The sequence below is a fragment of the Myotis yumanensis genome, unplaced genomic scaffold (assembly GCF_028538775.1).
Source record: "Myotis yumanensis isolate MYYU_CA2020_CCGP unplaced genomic scaffold, mMyoYum1.0.hap1 SCAF_11, whole genome shotgun sequence".
NCBI classification, from domain to species: Eukaryota; Metazoa; Chordata; class Mammalia; order Chiroptera; family Vespertilionidae; genus Myotis; species Myotis yumanensis.
Window position 1 is genome coordinate 14228465 of NW_027223762.1, and position 15917 is coordinate 14244381.

Below are 15917 nucleotides of genomic sequence, written 5' to 3' on the forward strand. Positions count from 1 at the left end.
GTAACACAACCCACCGTGTGTGTGTGTGTGTGTGTGTGTGTGTGTGTGTGTGTGCAGGTGTTATATGGCCCTCTTTATGTCCCCTGTGAGAACTGGGGTTAGAGAAACAGGTGCAAAAGCTGCCTACATCTGGGCTTCTCCCATCGCTGAGTAACGAACTGTCCTTTGTCTCTGACCCGGAGCCCTGTCTCTTCTACCAGCCTCCATGGAACTGGGCCAGGCCAGCTTCTAACTCACAAGGAGGGCACAGCCTCCCTCTTCACAGTTCTTGACAGACAGGCCAACAGAATTCTGAGGTAAAATGATTCTCACCTTAAAATTTCATACAAGACTGAAGCAGAAAACAAAGGTGAAGTAGAATAGAGACAGTTTTACAATTCAAACTTTTTCCCTTGACAAATTTAAATTCAAAAAAATTTACCTGCAATGAATGAATGCACTCATTCTTAGGAATGGATTCTAGGATATTATCTTTAAAAATTAAGTAAATAAATAAAGAAATAAGAAGGTGTATGATCCACACAAAAAAAGGAGAAGCAAAATTAGAGTTGGAGAAGAAAATTCCCAGGATGTCTGATCTGCAGCATGCATTATAACAACATGCAGGGAAATTTGGAGAATAGCGTGAAAGAGCCACAGAAAACCAGGATAATGGAAAAAAAATGCAGCAATTGATAATTCTGGGAAAAACAAAAGATTGTATAAGAGAAGGACGTTGGGTTGTAATTAACCATTGGCTCATTGTGTAAGTGCTGATAGTTGATTTTGCCAAAAATTATTTTATAAATATGTTACAGAGATTAAAAGAGAGAAACATGGGCAGTGGTATGGAAAAGCCAAGTCTCTATCTACCAAGGCACAAAGTGAATAGACAATGTCTAAAATTGATATTTCAAGAAACAGTAGTATCATTTTAAGTTATAGAGGTAAATACCAGGGAAAGCCCCAGGAGTGTGAAGGATGTTAAGACTGAGGAGAGAAATTGCATGTGCAATAAGGGATTTCTATACATGAGCATTCCTTCAAACAAGAATCACTTTGACAGAAATAATTACCAGATTTAAATGTGAGTTTTTAGAAATGACAAAGATAGCTCACACAGCCTTCTCGGTGGCTGAACCTTTTCCCAACCAAACTGGCTAGTCATTATCATCTCAAAACTTCAGCTATTTTCATCACTGACAAGACAATTTTAAAAATGTGTTACATGTTGAATTTTTTAGTTACCTGGTACACTAGATATAATATCAGTTTCATGTTTCCCGATCAGATCTTTTAAAAAGTTAAACTTCCTTGGGGAAAAAAAAGGGCAAGAGAACAGGGGCCCGGGGTCTGGAGCAGAAAGGATGGCTCCAGCCCCGCCACTCTGTTACCTACTGTGTGCCCTGGACACGTGACTGCACTGCTCTGCAAGGCAGTGTCCTGCTCTGCGGGGGCAGCCAATGCCACCTCCTCTCGGGGCACCTACAGGCAGGGCCTGGGCACCTACAGCCAGGCCTTGGCATTGTATTGACTGCAGCCTCAGTAGTCATTTTATTTACTAGCTACTTGCAGGGAACAGGCATCTACTAAGTATTGACTTGATGTGAGCAAATGAAGAGTGATTTCTAAAGACACTCAAAAATGGAAATAAGTGGCTGTTATAATGTGGGTACGGTCCTAACCAAAAAGCTGAAGTTGGACTTGAAATGCTCTTCCAAGATTCTGTTGGTGCTCAGCATTCTAGGCTTTTCTTTTATTCAACCATAGAAATATACAATTCCAGGCAATGCAGTTGGGCTCCTGCAAGGAGAAAGAATGGCTAGAGAAGAGGCACAGGTCACTGAACTTGTTTTCCCAGGAATGACTTTAGGCCACACTGGAGTCCCAGCAGACACAGAGACTTAATCTTCAAGCCACGCTCCCACACTGGAGCTCCTGGTTCTGGAATCTGAACTATGACCTGTGGTTGGCACACATCTGCTGGTGCCCACCGTGCCTTCCTATGGGTTCCCCTCCCCTGGCACTGCTTCACAGGTGAGCTGTTATCTTTGGTCTAGATGTCCCAAAGCCAACTGTGACAGAAGGGAGGTCCATGGCCATCCCTCCGGGCTCCTGACCTATGCCCTGCCATTCTCAGATGGCAGGGTTGCTGAGTGACCTGAGGGCAGCGGGAGGTCCCTCCAGGCAGCCCTGACTGCTCTGAAGTCCCTGTTACTCTGTATTGTCGATCTGCCAGGCTGCGAGGCAAAAGCAGGATTATCAATCAACAGATGCTAGGTCTGAGAGTCTTCCACTTGCTTCATGACCCACAGAGAGAACTCTTGGTAGTTAAAGTGAACTACGGCCTGTTTGTGCTGCTCAAGTTGCAAGGACCTGTTCTGGAGAGAAGAATGCGATCCTGGCCTGGCTGGTTAGACATGAGAGCAATGAAGGAGCAGCTTAATCTGGAAAAATCTGGTTGTGTCCACTCAGGGTGGTTCCGTTCAACAGGCACCCTGGGTGCCAGCCCTGCCAGATGCAGCGTGGGTCCCATCCTGCGAGGAGCCTACAAACAAATGCGGTGGGAGGCAGGCACATCTGCAGAGGAAGTGCAGGTCACGAAGTGCTGGCAACTATGCAGAGGGTGCTGTTCCCATAGAAGGTCCGTGCGGTCACAGGGCTCCACGGGGACCCAGAAGGGACACCTCGCCTCCCAGCACCTCTCCTGCTGGGGAGTCCAGAAAGGGTTTCCTAGGGCATGGTTCAGCTTTCTTTAGTCCCATGTTCCTACCCGACGTCAAAACAATTCCTCAGAAGTTCATAAAGGGAATGCGCTATATATTTTGCCAGGCTTGAGTCAGGTGTGGAGAAGCAAATGTGGGCTCCTGGGTCTGGAATTAAGCCCTCTCTTCCTCTTGTCCCATCACCCTTACCACTCAGCCGTCCCATTGCCTGTGAAGCTTTTCCATCCCCTCTCTGCACCCCTTTTACCCAAGTGACCTCTGTTACAGCCGTGGTCACACCGGCAGCTCCTCCCTCCGACGCCGCTCTCCTTCTCTCCCCCGACTCTAAAATAAACCTGCTCTCCTGCCTCCCCCTGTGTCGTGTCCTTGAAGGCAAGGACCCGTGGCCAGCTCCTGGCATCGTGTCTGCCATGTAACAGGCGCCTAGGAAATATTTATGGCCTGGTGATGTACACATACATGTGGGGGCTGGATCACCACGTACTTTGCGGGGCGGCCTGGTCACTGAGAAGAGGCTCTGCCACCTGACAGTTGGGCCACCTTGACCAGGGATTTACTTCTCCGAGACTCACGTTCCTCATCTGTAAAACCACGCGGATGACACCTACCTCGTGGGATGCTGTTAGCATCCAGTAAGAGTGACCGTTCAGCACAGAAGCATATGACTGGCACTTACAATAGTTCACCAAATGCTGGTTCCCGCCTCTCTTCCTTGCCTAACAAATGGCCAACGACTGAATAAATCTGCGCATCAGTGTGGCTGACCCATTGTTAAAAGACGGAGAACTACTTGATTTGAAAAGCCAGCCCCGTAGGGAGTTTTGCACCAGGGACTTCCCTGTATTTGTAGCATTTTCTCCCTGGCAAGAACACACATTCATTATTCCATCCTCAGTGTGAGAAGCAGGGGCTCTGAACCCAGAATTCTGGAGTAAACTTCTTGGACTTGAATCTCACTTCTACCTCCAGTTGTGTGACTTTGGGCAAGTTACACAACCTTCTCGGCCTTCAAGGGACTCACTTGTACGTTGGAGATAACAGTAGTTATTATTCTACAGCTACTGTTTTCGTGAGGATTGACTACGTTAAATTCTTTAAAGCTCTTAGAACAATAGAGCACAGAAAAGCACCGTGCGAGTGGTTGCTAAGCTACTATTCTTCTTTTGCATGTCTAAAATGTTTTAAAATTAAATAATTGAGCCTAGGTATCAGATACCAAAATAGAACAATTAAATGTGGGACCATGAAGACTCTTGCGAGGTAAGCAGAGCAGGTTCCATCTGGCATGAAGGCCATTCTCCCACCTTGCTCCATCTCCTCTCCTCCCACACCCACCGCCACAACCTCCATAACCACTGTCCATTCTGACGGATGGTGACATAGTCCAGGCCTCATAATCTTCCCTGGACAATTTCTGGAGTGTCTAACAGGCCCCTCTTCCCAGAACCTCGCCTCAAAACCATCTTACTCCCCCACTCCTTGCTACCCAATCCATCTTCCCCTCCTTACAATCTGGTCACTATGACTCCCCTGCTCTAACACCTTTACTGGCTCACAACTACCTACCCAATTATGTTCAGAATATTGTGCCTGGCAAAGCCCCTTTGGCCTTACCCGACCCCCGTTCTCCTTCGTGTCTCCTACTCCTCAGGCTGGTGCCTTGCTCTGCATTTGCTGGAAAAGGCCAGTCCTCCCCTGCTTCTGTGCCTTTGCTTCGGCTCTTATCACCTAGGATGCGTCCCCATCTCCATCTCTCTGAGTCTCACTCATACCCCCAGTTCATCTCACCGGGCGTCTTTTCTTCCTTTGAACCTCAGAGATCTTTACTTGAACCTCTTTTCTGACACAACGTTCTGTCGGAACTGCTTTGGGACCTTAACATCCTATCTGCTTTCTCAGGACCGAGTGTCCTATAGAACCACCCCTGGTTTGGTGAGAGATCAGACCCTACTTCTTGAGCAGGAGACCCTACTGGAGGCCCAGGATGCTGGGCGCTGGCACCCAAGCTGAACCCCGTGTTCTGACAACATCCAAGGGTCAGAACTGAACATCATACAGGTGCCAGGGGCAGAATTCAGGCATGAGAGCTGAACGCAAAGGGGAGGCCAGAAGATTCAGAGGGGAGGAAGCAGAAATGGAGATATTTCCTGGGTGCCGAGGTGTGATGGGACCATCCTGTGACTGAGAAGGGGGTTTCCAGGGTGGGGAGCCAGCTGCCCTTCCTCTTCCAGGCCTCTGTCACTTGCACGCTGGCTATGACAACACTGACATTATGCACAGTGCGGCTTCCCCACAGGCTCTGCATGCACCCAGCACACGCGGGGCTCGCACACAGGTGGCAGACCCAATTAGCGTGCACAGGCAGGGAATGAGCATGACGGCTGAGGAAGCACCGGCTGCCAAAGAGCAGAGAAAGGCAGGCAACGAAGGGCCAAGACCAGCCAGGGAACCCCCATGTCCCTCCCTGCTCCTCACCACTGCCCTGTGCTTCCTCCTCCTCCTGGCTCATCACCAATTCAGAACCAAAGAGCAGGGCTTGGTTTCTCCACCACCCTGGGCAACCCCACAAGGGAGTTTCAGGCTCCTGCCTGACCTCTAAGTGACCTCGGAGGATGGAGGGTCAGCCTTCCGCATACCCAGACCCTGCCCTTTGCTCTGGAAACTGATGTTTGAACCTCACTAAAAGACTACAACGATGACAAATATTTTTAGACATAATATGTGCCTGGCTCTGTGTTGAAAATCACATGAATCATTTCTTTTAATCTCAAACGGAAATAATGAGATAGGTGTGCCTATTTGCCTCATTTACAGAGGAGGAAGTTGAGTTCAGAGAAGTTAAGTAATTTGCCCCGAGCCACACATCGAGGAACTGTAGGAGCCAGGATCTAAACCTGAGTCCATGAGACTGACTACTGTTAGAGGAGCATGTTGGTCAAAGAAAAAGTGGGGGCCAGGCTCAAGGGAAGGCTTTCTTCTGTATATCAGGGGAGGAGAAACTGGGACACTACTCCCTTAATGCGGAGGGGTTGGCCTTGGAGGAGGCTACTGGGGGAAAGAGAGCCCATTCCAGATGGCCTCCAACTCTCCCCTAACCCGGGAGAAATTCACTTCCAGTACAAGGCAGGGGAGGAACTTTAGCCTCGGGGGAATGAAGGCGGTCAGTCCCCTCACTGCAGGGACAGGCCTGGGTATCCTCCAGCTGACCTGACAGACAGGCCTGCAGAGAACAAAAGGTCCTGCTGAGCTGGCTGCCCCGTGAGCTTGCACCCCAGCGCTGTGAATGGGAACAGCACTGGAAGAGAGCTGTCTGTCTGCTGACTGATTCAGCCTCTGGCTGTCAGCTCACCTTGTCACCATGAAGCCCGCTGCAGAAGCATCTGGAACAGGAACCCATTCTTTCCTCCATCCTGGGGATGGGTGGCGCCCCACTGGGAAGTCACTTTGTCTCCCCAAGGGAAGGGGTGCACAGTGCACACTGGCAGTCCATCAACTCCCCTTCACCCCAGCACCGGGGCTGGGGGCTGAGCACCTGGAGCCCAGAGCTGCTCAGAAGACCATCTAGCCAGCCTTCCACAGGGCGCTCACCGCTCCCAGCTGCGCCGGACAGTGAGTTATTGCCGCCTGTTATCTTCAGCAGCAGGTGGAGGCGTCCTGGGCTCCCTCCTGCAAGCGAAGCCAGGTACCATTTACTGGCTCAGATGAATAAGGTAACCAGGCCCGTCACAGCACAGAGGCTGCGTCTCTCACCCTAGGGTTTTTTTTCCCTTTTCTTTCTTCATTATGTTTGTAATTTTGTTTTATTATTTCCCATTGGAAAGCTGTGAAATGAAAATGATGCAATCTACTGCTGTGAAATAATGTCGTGCTCGAGTCCTTTTCCAATAAGCCCCGAGGTTTGCACTGTGACGGCTTCATTAAATTAGTCGGCTCCATGGCAAATGGAAAAGCGCTCGGAGCTTCGGATTCTGTTAATCTGGGTCGGGCTGCCTGAGATCTTAGACCACCAGGGAGCTTGGCAGGTTGGCTCTGCAGGCTGGGGAGAAGAGGTTCCCACCCGCCCTTTGCAACGCCCCAGAGGCCACCACGCGTGCACAGCTGCTCAGCATCTCCTGCAACCCTCCAACCTTCACTGCGCTCCTCTGCATGCCAGAGGCTGCCCTAGGCGCTGTCATGGGCCAAAGGGACAAAGGTCTCTCCAGGGTCACAGTGGACAGCGGCTCAGTGTGTGGAGAGAGGGGAGAGGGCTTAACTCTACTGCAGGTAAATGGTGGGTGGGCGCAGGTAACGATGAGCCTCTCCTTGAAGGCCAGCCAGGACTCAGGTTGCCGATGCCGGTGCACATGCCCGAGATGCTTGCGGACTAGATGTGAGTGCTCCCCGTCTACCTTCTCGTCACCATCCCTCAGAGTTTAAGAGAACAGATTCTCTTGCTGGGCTCTACTGCAGTATTAAAGGTTTCCATTACTGATGGTTCTTGCCAGTTAGCACTTTCAGTATTAAACTCTGTCATTATGAAGTAAAATATGCATGATCTCTAAATCTATGTGTATGATAACGAGGTTTCATTGTTATACATTTGTCTTCTCGGTCCTCCATTCCTGCCTTTGCTGTCTGTTTAAAACCCTCATGTCTGATAGCTGCAGCCAGGGGGTAATTAGGGAGAGAGACTAAGAATCACAGGCTTATTCTCTTACTTATTCATGGAAATGTACCAAGTGTCTACACGAAGATGTGGTCCCACAGCCAGTGGGGAAGACAGTGCTGACAGCCAATTACTGCACTGAGAAATTCTGGTCTGAGCAGACATGGAGGCTCCCTCCCCCCACACATATAAATATTGGATAAAGCACAATAAAACAACTTGAAATCACAGCTGCATTCGGAAGGATGGAAGGAAAAGTTCCAGATTCCAGAAACAAGTGGGAATTCAAAGCCAGAGTGGAGAGCTGAAGGGGGATTGCAGCCAGATGTGTATAATCAGGGCTGGGCTTTTAACTCCAAGCAGAGGCAGACACTGAAGACCATAGCCCACCGTGGCTGGGGCCAGAAGCAAGACCGGACAGAGCTGGGTGCCTAGAAGGGCCAGGCTATCCCCACCCAGCCGGGCGAGTGGTGATGACATGAAAGCAAGAAGACAATTTGGGTCAAGGAAAGAGCATCTGCAAAAGATCAAAATCCACGCTTGTGCCAAGCCTAGATGTGGGGTCTGAATTTGCATCATGTTCCCACAATGTGGAAACCACGAATGGAGAAATTGGTGGATAAATTGGTCTGATATCAATGGAACCCAACACAGACAAACTGGAGCCTTCCCTGACGCATACCTCCATAACCAGGGGGTCTAGAGGAAATAACTACTGAAGATGAGCTCACACAGAGAAATTACATGGTACGTAAGAAAACAAAGTAAGTGAGGGAATCTCCGATTCAATATGGCACCTGGCTTGGCCACCTATGCTGGTCCCAGAATTACCTAAAAATTCCCATTTCTGCCCATCCATTCCATATCATTATCACTCCAACTCGAATCTAGACACCAGAGAGTGCCTGAGCCCCCACCTCTCTTCTTTCTAGTAACACACACACACACACACACACACACACACACACACGTATAGATTCCCTTTCATTTAATTTGCACACCACACCATTAAGTTACATAGGAGCCCATATTGTTCACATCTGTTCCCATCAGCCAGATGTGCTCCCGGTGAGGGGGTTTCTGCCACACCCGGACACCTTCTCACCTGGCAGTGTGGTAAGACTGCTCCAGGGTGGTGATGCTTCGAGTTCAGTTTGGGGTGTAAATCTTGTGAGCCCTAAAACTACAAAGAGTATAGGTTCTTTTTGTTTCCATAGGTCGAAGCCATTGGAAAAACTTCCACTTTGACCCACAGCTACAGGTGGCCCACTGAGCTATTATTCTAGGAAATTCCGCATTCAAACGCAATGATCAGAGTTGACTTAGGAGTCTATTTCAGCATCCACCAAAAAAAAAACACCACAAAACAAAACACCAAAACTGACCACCAGGCCACACTCACTTCGCTGTGCACGCGCAGGTCACAGGTGTCCCACACCGGAGCAGTCGCTGTCCTATCAGGGCACCATCAGCTTTGTCCTGGATGGGTTGAGGTTTGGAAGTGCTGCTGTTCTCGCTTTTTAATCACAGTTGCTTCATCACCGTCAGTGTAGTGGACAGAGAGCATGTTGATAACTATACAGTTGTAGCGACTTCTGTTTGCATCACCAGAATTTTTAACCTGTATTTTCCACTAAGGAGGTCTTTAGGACGCATGCCCCTGTACCTGAAACTAATATAATGTTACATGTCAGTTATACTTCAATAAGTACAAGACGCACACTGGCAGCTCACGTCAACCACCATATGTCCACTAGCAGGTTGCCCTCCACATCCTTCATTCTTACCCCAGGTCCTTCCCTAGTAGGAGGGGGGACGGTGGCATCGCTGAGCATTAGTTCTCCTGCCACATGGGAAGTAGCCGAGATTAAAAATGGCTGTCCTTGCCCTAACCGGTTTGGCTCAGTGGATAGAGCGTCGGCCTGCGGACTGAAGGGTCCCAGGTTCAATTCCGGTCAAGGGCATGTACCTTGGTTGTGGGCACATCCCCAGTAGGGGGTGTGCAGGAGGCAGCTGGTCGATGTTTCTCTCTCATCGATGTTTCTAACTCTCTATCCCTCTCCCTTCCTCTCTGTAAAAAAATCAATAAAATATATTTTTAAAAAATGGCTGGCTCCCGGGGGCAGGGGCATCTACTCCTATTTCCCTGGGTGTTTGAGACAGATCTACAGCCACCTGCACTTTGTGACTCTTTTGGGGTAAAATGTAACTAAAGTCACTTCCTCTTGGGGAAGGAATCGTTGTTCCAATCATCCATTTAGGAAAACAGTCCCTGAGTACTTGCTGTGCCCGGCCCCGTGCTGGTAATAAAGGCAAGAGCCAGTTTTCCTGCCACCAGGGAACTCAGGGACAGCCACATAGACGGAGAGACAAGGGGACAGGTTTGGACAATGCCAGCTCCTTTCGTTATTTTAGTGCAGTGCTGCATCTTCTACTCGGGGAAAAGGGCACTGATGAACCCGTCTGTTCTTTCTTTCTTCTCTGCAAGGATGGCTTAACCTCTGTGGACACATAACTTGAGAAGCCATCAGAGCATCATCTTCTACAGATGTCTTGTCCCATGGCCTCCTTTTTTTTTCACAATGGGGACTGAAATAGTCCCACAAAAGAGCCAACTCATAACTCACAAAGGCAAGAGGACTGCATAAGCAAATACAACCACTGGAGGAGATTCCGGGCCTGTGCTCTCAGCCCTCTACTCCCACACCTGCAGCCTGTCAGTCATGCATGTCTAATGATGAGCTTGGACAACTGCCAATCACTGAAGGCTTCCTGGGTGAAGGGGAGATGGACATCTAGGGTATAATAGGATTCTAAAAGGGCCCCGAATGACCCCTATTTCCCAGCGTCAGCTCTCTTGTGCAATCCTCTCCCCTTGGGTGTGGGCTGGGCCTACTGACTTGCACCTGTGGGATAGGATGTGGGGAAAGTGATGGGAAGTCACTTGCGAGGTCAGGTTATAAAAGGCTGTGACTCCCGCCTCGCTGGCACACTAGGCCTTCCTGGCGTGCTTGCCTTGGGGAAGCAGGCTGCTGCCTTGAAGGGGCCTGTGTGACAAGGAACGGAGGGAAGCTTCTGGCCGACAGCCCATGAGGAACCGGATCCTGCCAATAACCACTGAGTGAGCCCAGAGCAGATCCTCGCCCGTTGAACCTCAAGATGACTGCAGCCCCAGCATCTCCTTGTGACCGTAGCCTCTCAAGTCATCCTGACGCAGGGGACCCAGTGAAGCTGTGCCTTGATTCTTGCCCCACAGCAGCCAGGAGAGTGTAAATGTGTGTTGCTTTGCGCTGCTAAGCTTTGGGGTGCTTTGTTACTTAGCAATGGATAGCTAAGACCACAGCTGATTAGTTTGTGAACTTACCTTGGCAGAGAATGTACAGGCATGTTTTGGGAGCTTTTAGTCTGCAGGCTGATGCTCTATCCACTGAGCCAAACCAGTTAGGGCATGTTTTGGGAGCTTTTAAACAATACAGATTGGTTTGTCTCTTAAACACTAGTTAATAAGAATGGACAACCACCAGACACAGAGCACACCGGAATTGATTAGAGAAAGAATCCTTTACATTGTGGCTGCAGACGATCAGAGCCCACAGAGCCATCTAGGACAGTGATTCCAACCTGTGAGGGGCATGGGGCTCAGCTGAGGAGCCTGGACCCCACCCTGGACCTACTGAAGCAGGATCTCCGCAGGCGGAACCTTGAGCCCTGAATAGATGCAATTTTCCCAGATGAGACAGGCCAGGTATCCCTGGGTAAGAACCACTGATGAGCTCCTACTACCAAACCTGACACAACAGGAAATGAAGGGCCGGAGAAGTGACAGGTCTTGTTAAGGTCACACAGCCAGTCAGTAGCAGCCCAGGTCTCCCACCGCCCTGTTCTCTGCTCTCTGCTTTGTCCACCTGCCGCAAGACCCCAGAGCCCCCTGGCGCCCACTTGATGGAGAACTTGGCCTAGCTCTGAGCTCATGTAAGGAGAAACAAAGTAAGAGATACACAGACAACTGCTAAGGTTCATTTATTTGTTTCAAAACCACCTCCACTCCTCAGCTTTCAATTTAGCCCTGGCCTTGTGACAAGAAGGCTTTTCTCTCTGGCCTCTTGCGTAAGGAAGAGAAAAAACATTAACACTTCCCATCACATCTCTGTCGCCAGGCACCATTCAGGGGCAGACGGGGCCAGGACTGGAACTTCGTGGCATTGAGAACAGGTGGCTTGCAAGCTTTTCCTCCATCCTCCCTGAGACATCCGCTCCTGCCCTGGGGGGCTGTGCCTCCACCTCCCAGCTCAGGGCGTCTGCAATAATCATGGGTTGCCTGCAGCCTGATCGCCAGTCTGCTTCTCACCGGGGAAGTGCCACGCCACGGCCCCGCTGGTTCTGGCATGGATCCTCAGTGGCTCTCCATGTCCCAGTGCTGGCTCATGAGCGAGGACTCGCACGGGTTGACAACGACTTCCCTGTCGTTCTCAGTGCCATCACCAAACAAGTCTGTGTCTAGGCAGAGGTGAGAGGCCATGTGCTCGATGCGGGAGCCAGTCTTGGTCCATTGCTGAGAAGACGGAGAGGAGAGAGGATGAGCCAGGATTCTCTGGCCAAGGCCAGGTCCTATCAATAATATGAGGAGTTCCCGCAGAATCAGAAACGCTTAATTTCTGATTTAAAAGGCTAGGGTCACCTCGAGACCTGACTTCACGGTCTCATGGAGAAATAAAACTGCAACTAATTGCCTTGCCAGGTATTATTGTTGTTTTTTTAATCAGATAAAAAAAAAAGTAAGGCAAAATCAATATGTTTGCTAGGAAAACTCATTAGATGGGAATAACCTTCCAAGCAATAAGCTAGAAAATGCGAAGCAAGTTAGTCACAGGAGCAACCAAAGAAATGATCCGCATGGGTGTCTGCATGGTCACAGAGACAGGGGAGTGAGGGGGATGGCGATGCAGGAGGGGTGGGGTTCCGGGGAAGCCTGGAAACCTCTGCTCCTTCAAAGTGCTTCAGCACATGGGGACCAACCAGGGGGTTGGGGGTCTCAGGTTGCTGCTTCCCACCTTGCAGGACAAGCAGGGAGGGAATGGACGTGTACTGGGAGATCACCATCTCAGATAATTTTTCTAAACAGCTACCCTGTGTGGTGGGCATCATCAACTCCATTTCATAGAGGAAGGAACTGAAGCTCAGAGAGACCCAGTAACCTGCCATGGGTCCCACAGCCAGTGAGACATAAACGGGCATTGGAATCTGTTTCCCTGGTGGGAACTGGGTGGAGCCAGCACCCGGCAGCTAGAGGACTTGCACACATGGCACATAGTACTGGGAGTGCTAGGAACTTGGTGGACATCCTGCCCGAGCCCAAGGCCCCTGAAAGTCTGAGCCTTGCTCATCCTTGTGGCCCTGAAGGCTTTGTCCTGGTCCTCTCCTGCTCTGGGCTCCCAGGAGGGCATCAGACCAAGACAGGATAGTACAAGACACACATGCACGCTGCAGCCCAACGAGGTCAACAGACTTTCACGTGCCAAGTTGGCCACGGCAGCTGGCACCACGGAGGCATCAGAGGCAGCATTTTGTCCCTCTCCCAGCCACAAGGACCCCTTCCTTACCAACACTCCCTCTTAGACCTACTCACCGAGGCAGGCACTGCTCACTTACCTGTTTGTCATCTCCATTCTTGCAAAGGACAAGAACCACCGGGGCACCAGGGAAGAAGGTGATGACGGAGAGGCACAGCTCTTCCTGGATGATCTGCTGGGTGTATGTGAAGGCCCAGATCTGGAGGGAAGAGGCCAGGAAGAGTCACGTGAGGATCCTTGGAAGCCACCACTAGTGGGATACAACCGTGCTCACGTGCGATAGGACAGTTTGGTAAAAAGTACCCGGGGCCAGACAGGAATCAATCGTCAATCAAAGGTCACCTTAGAACATGCTACCAAAGAGCCAGAGACTCTTAGGTCACACCCCCACTGCAGTCTCCATCCCTACACCCGGCTAGGGCATACAGGCCACCTCTGGGAGGGGCTGAACAATGCCTGAGCCCAGCCGAGCTGCATGGTCTCCAAGTTCTGTGTGGATAGGTGTCTGTTCCCCACACTGGGCAGTTCTAGCAGCTACCTGGCAGGTCACCCCCCAGCTGTCTTTAGAATCTCCTGTCTTCTCTGAAAGGGAGTCTACACCAGGGTCCTGGGAACAGGAGGCAGATGGAAAGACAAAGGAACAAAGTGTCCCAAGGGAGGTAGTGGAAGAGGAGCGCAGTGGGAAAAAGGAAAGTCCTGAGAAATAAAATTATTCCAAGAGGCTGCATGTGCTCCGGCACCCCAGCAGCATAGATCCCCGACACCCGAGCTGCTGCAGGGAGAGAAGCTGGGGAACCGGACAGGAAAGCAGAGCTCTGATGACAAAGGAGAAGGGGGTCGTTACCAGGAATGCTCCTCATGTATTTCCTCCAAGTGCCAGAGATCAGAGAGCAGCTGACTGCCCGAGAGCCCACACACTTCCCAGTTCTTACACCAGGGGGCGAAGGGGCCGGCATAGTAATGCCAAAAGGTGAACCTCCAAGAGGTTTTGCCCAGGCTGATAAATGGGGAGATCTGCCCTTTGCCTTCATCACGGGGCGAAGATGATTCCTGAATTAGATGCCCCGAGGGGAGCTGCATGTCCATGCTTGGTCACTGTCCTCTAAACGGTCCCCCTTGGGTCTGGGTGTGTGCGAGGGACACAGTCCACCTCGGGAGGACCGACCCAGGGGTGAGATCCACGCAGGTCCTGAAATCAGACTCGGGCCTTGGGTGAGGGATTCAGGGTCCTAGACGTCTGGAGTTGATCTAGAAGGTGGGACCAGGTCCTGGGTGTTGACCCAGAGAATTCCTTGCTCTGTTAGGAAAGGAGAGAAGCGCCCGGGGCCCAGCTTCAAGGGCAGGACCGCCAGGGAGCCATTTACCCGGGCCCGCCCACAACTGGCCTCACCTCTAGCCTTCTGCCAGAGTCTGGAAATGAGGCTAAACACAGTCACCGAAGTGGAAAGATGAGGGTTATCCTCTGTCCCTTGACCCCACCTCAGAGCTATGCCTTAGCATTTTAACGACAACCCTGCAATTATCTGGTGATCACCACCAGACACTGGCTTTGTACTTTTCACATGAAAAGGATTAACTGGGTCAACGACAAACACTTAAAAACTGTACCCTAATTTCTGAAAACCCATTTTGGCATTTCTTTTTTTTTTAATATCCTAGTGGCTTGGAAAACTGGAAGTGCTAGGGATGGCGTGGAGGCAGGGGGAGTGGGGGGTGGTTCTTTTAACATCGGAGACACCCTAAACACAAACACCTTTTGGGAGGGAGTGCATAGGGCAGGGGTGGGCAACCCCTGGCACGTGTGGCAAACATGACACGCCAGCAACTTTTGCTGGCACGCGAAACCCTCTCTTATAATCTTCCATTTACAATTTTTTTCTTAATATCGACTTTTTTAATTTTTCAGATAAATTCAGTGTAGGTGCATCTTAGATAAATAAGTAATTTTACATAACATGTATACATTAAAAAATAAATGTATTTTTCATCATCATATACTGTTTTTATCGCTCGAATAAATTTTATTATTTCTTCAAGGTTCTTCACATACGTACACCTTAAAAGATTATCAAGTAAGTGTAACATGTTCTCAAAAAATTAGGGTTGGCACACAGAAGAATTTTGAGTCAGAGATTTTGCTGGTTTTGGCACACACTCACAAAAAGGTTTCCCACCCCTGGCATAGGGTACACCCCTGGGGATGCCACCTCAAGACCCCCACAGACAGGGATCGAAGCCTTTTCACTAAGTGGACTTTCCATTAGCTGGTGCTTTACTGGCATTGAAATAACTCAGCCTCTGAATTTCCCAGAGGAACACGGCTCGATGGCCACATCTGCAGGAGAGGAGATTCGCGGGGTGGGGGGTGCTAGAACACAGGAGCGGGGGCAGGGAGTGAGGAGGGGTTTCCGATTCCCACCCTGCAGACTTCCTTCCCACAATGGCCGGTGATGAACGGGTTTATTAAACAAATCCCGGAATCAGAAATGGACTCAGGAAGGCCACAGCGGTTGCTCAGATTGGTCTGGCCTCAATCTGTAAGTGCTGGGCCTCTGCTGATGGCTCTATTTGGGGGACTGGCTAAGTCGAAGCCCCCGCTTCCAGTGCACACAGGCACAGTCAAACCCATGGAAGGAAACCCAGATGCCATCCTGGAGGTGGCATGGGTGGCCTTGTCCCCTTTGGAATAGGCTGGTAAGCGGCTGAGGAGGAGGGAGCTCTCCCCGGGAAGAGGGAACTGGTGATGGGGGAGAGGATGGTCCAGGCTGGACAGCTTTGAGGCCCTCTGTGCTCAGAAGTCCCTGGAGACAGCCGCTGCAATGGGAGAGAGAAGAGACCGCCAGGCAGTGGGCAGACTTCTCTAGCAAATGCGTATCTGGCTGCAGCTGTAAAAGCTGGTATGAAACAGGCCTCCCCAGCCTGGGGCCTACTGTCTTGCACTGGATGGAGAAACAGAGTTAGGGGGCTGTGTTTCCATTAACACAGAAGCCCAGAGCA

At 50.5% G+C, this 15917-nt stretch overlaps 1 protein-coding gene across 2 annotated transcripts in view; it reads right to left on the reverse strand.

Moving 5' to 3' along the window:
• Positions 1-11345: 11345 nt before the first annotated feature.
• Positions 11346-15917, reverse strand: part of GALNT14 (polypeptide N-acetylgalactosaminyltransferase 14) — a 182115-nt gene continuing 177543 nt past the window's right edge. The window contains exons 14-15 of one of the 2 annotated variants that reach the window (XM_070428404.1): positions 13000-13119; positions 11346-11902 (exon numbers count right to left, since the gene is read on the reverse strand). In XM_070428404.1, coding sequence (XP_070284505.1) covers positions 11744-11902; positions 13000-13119 — 279 coding nt within the window. In that variant the 3' untranslated portion in view covers positions 11346-11743. The remainder of the gene's footprint in view (positions 11903-12999; positions 13120-15917) is intronic. The other variant, XM_070428405.1, reaches the window with a different exon arrangement.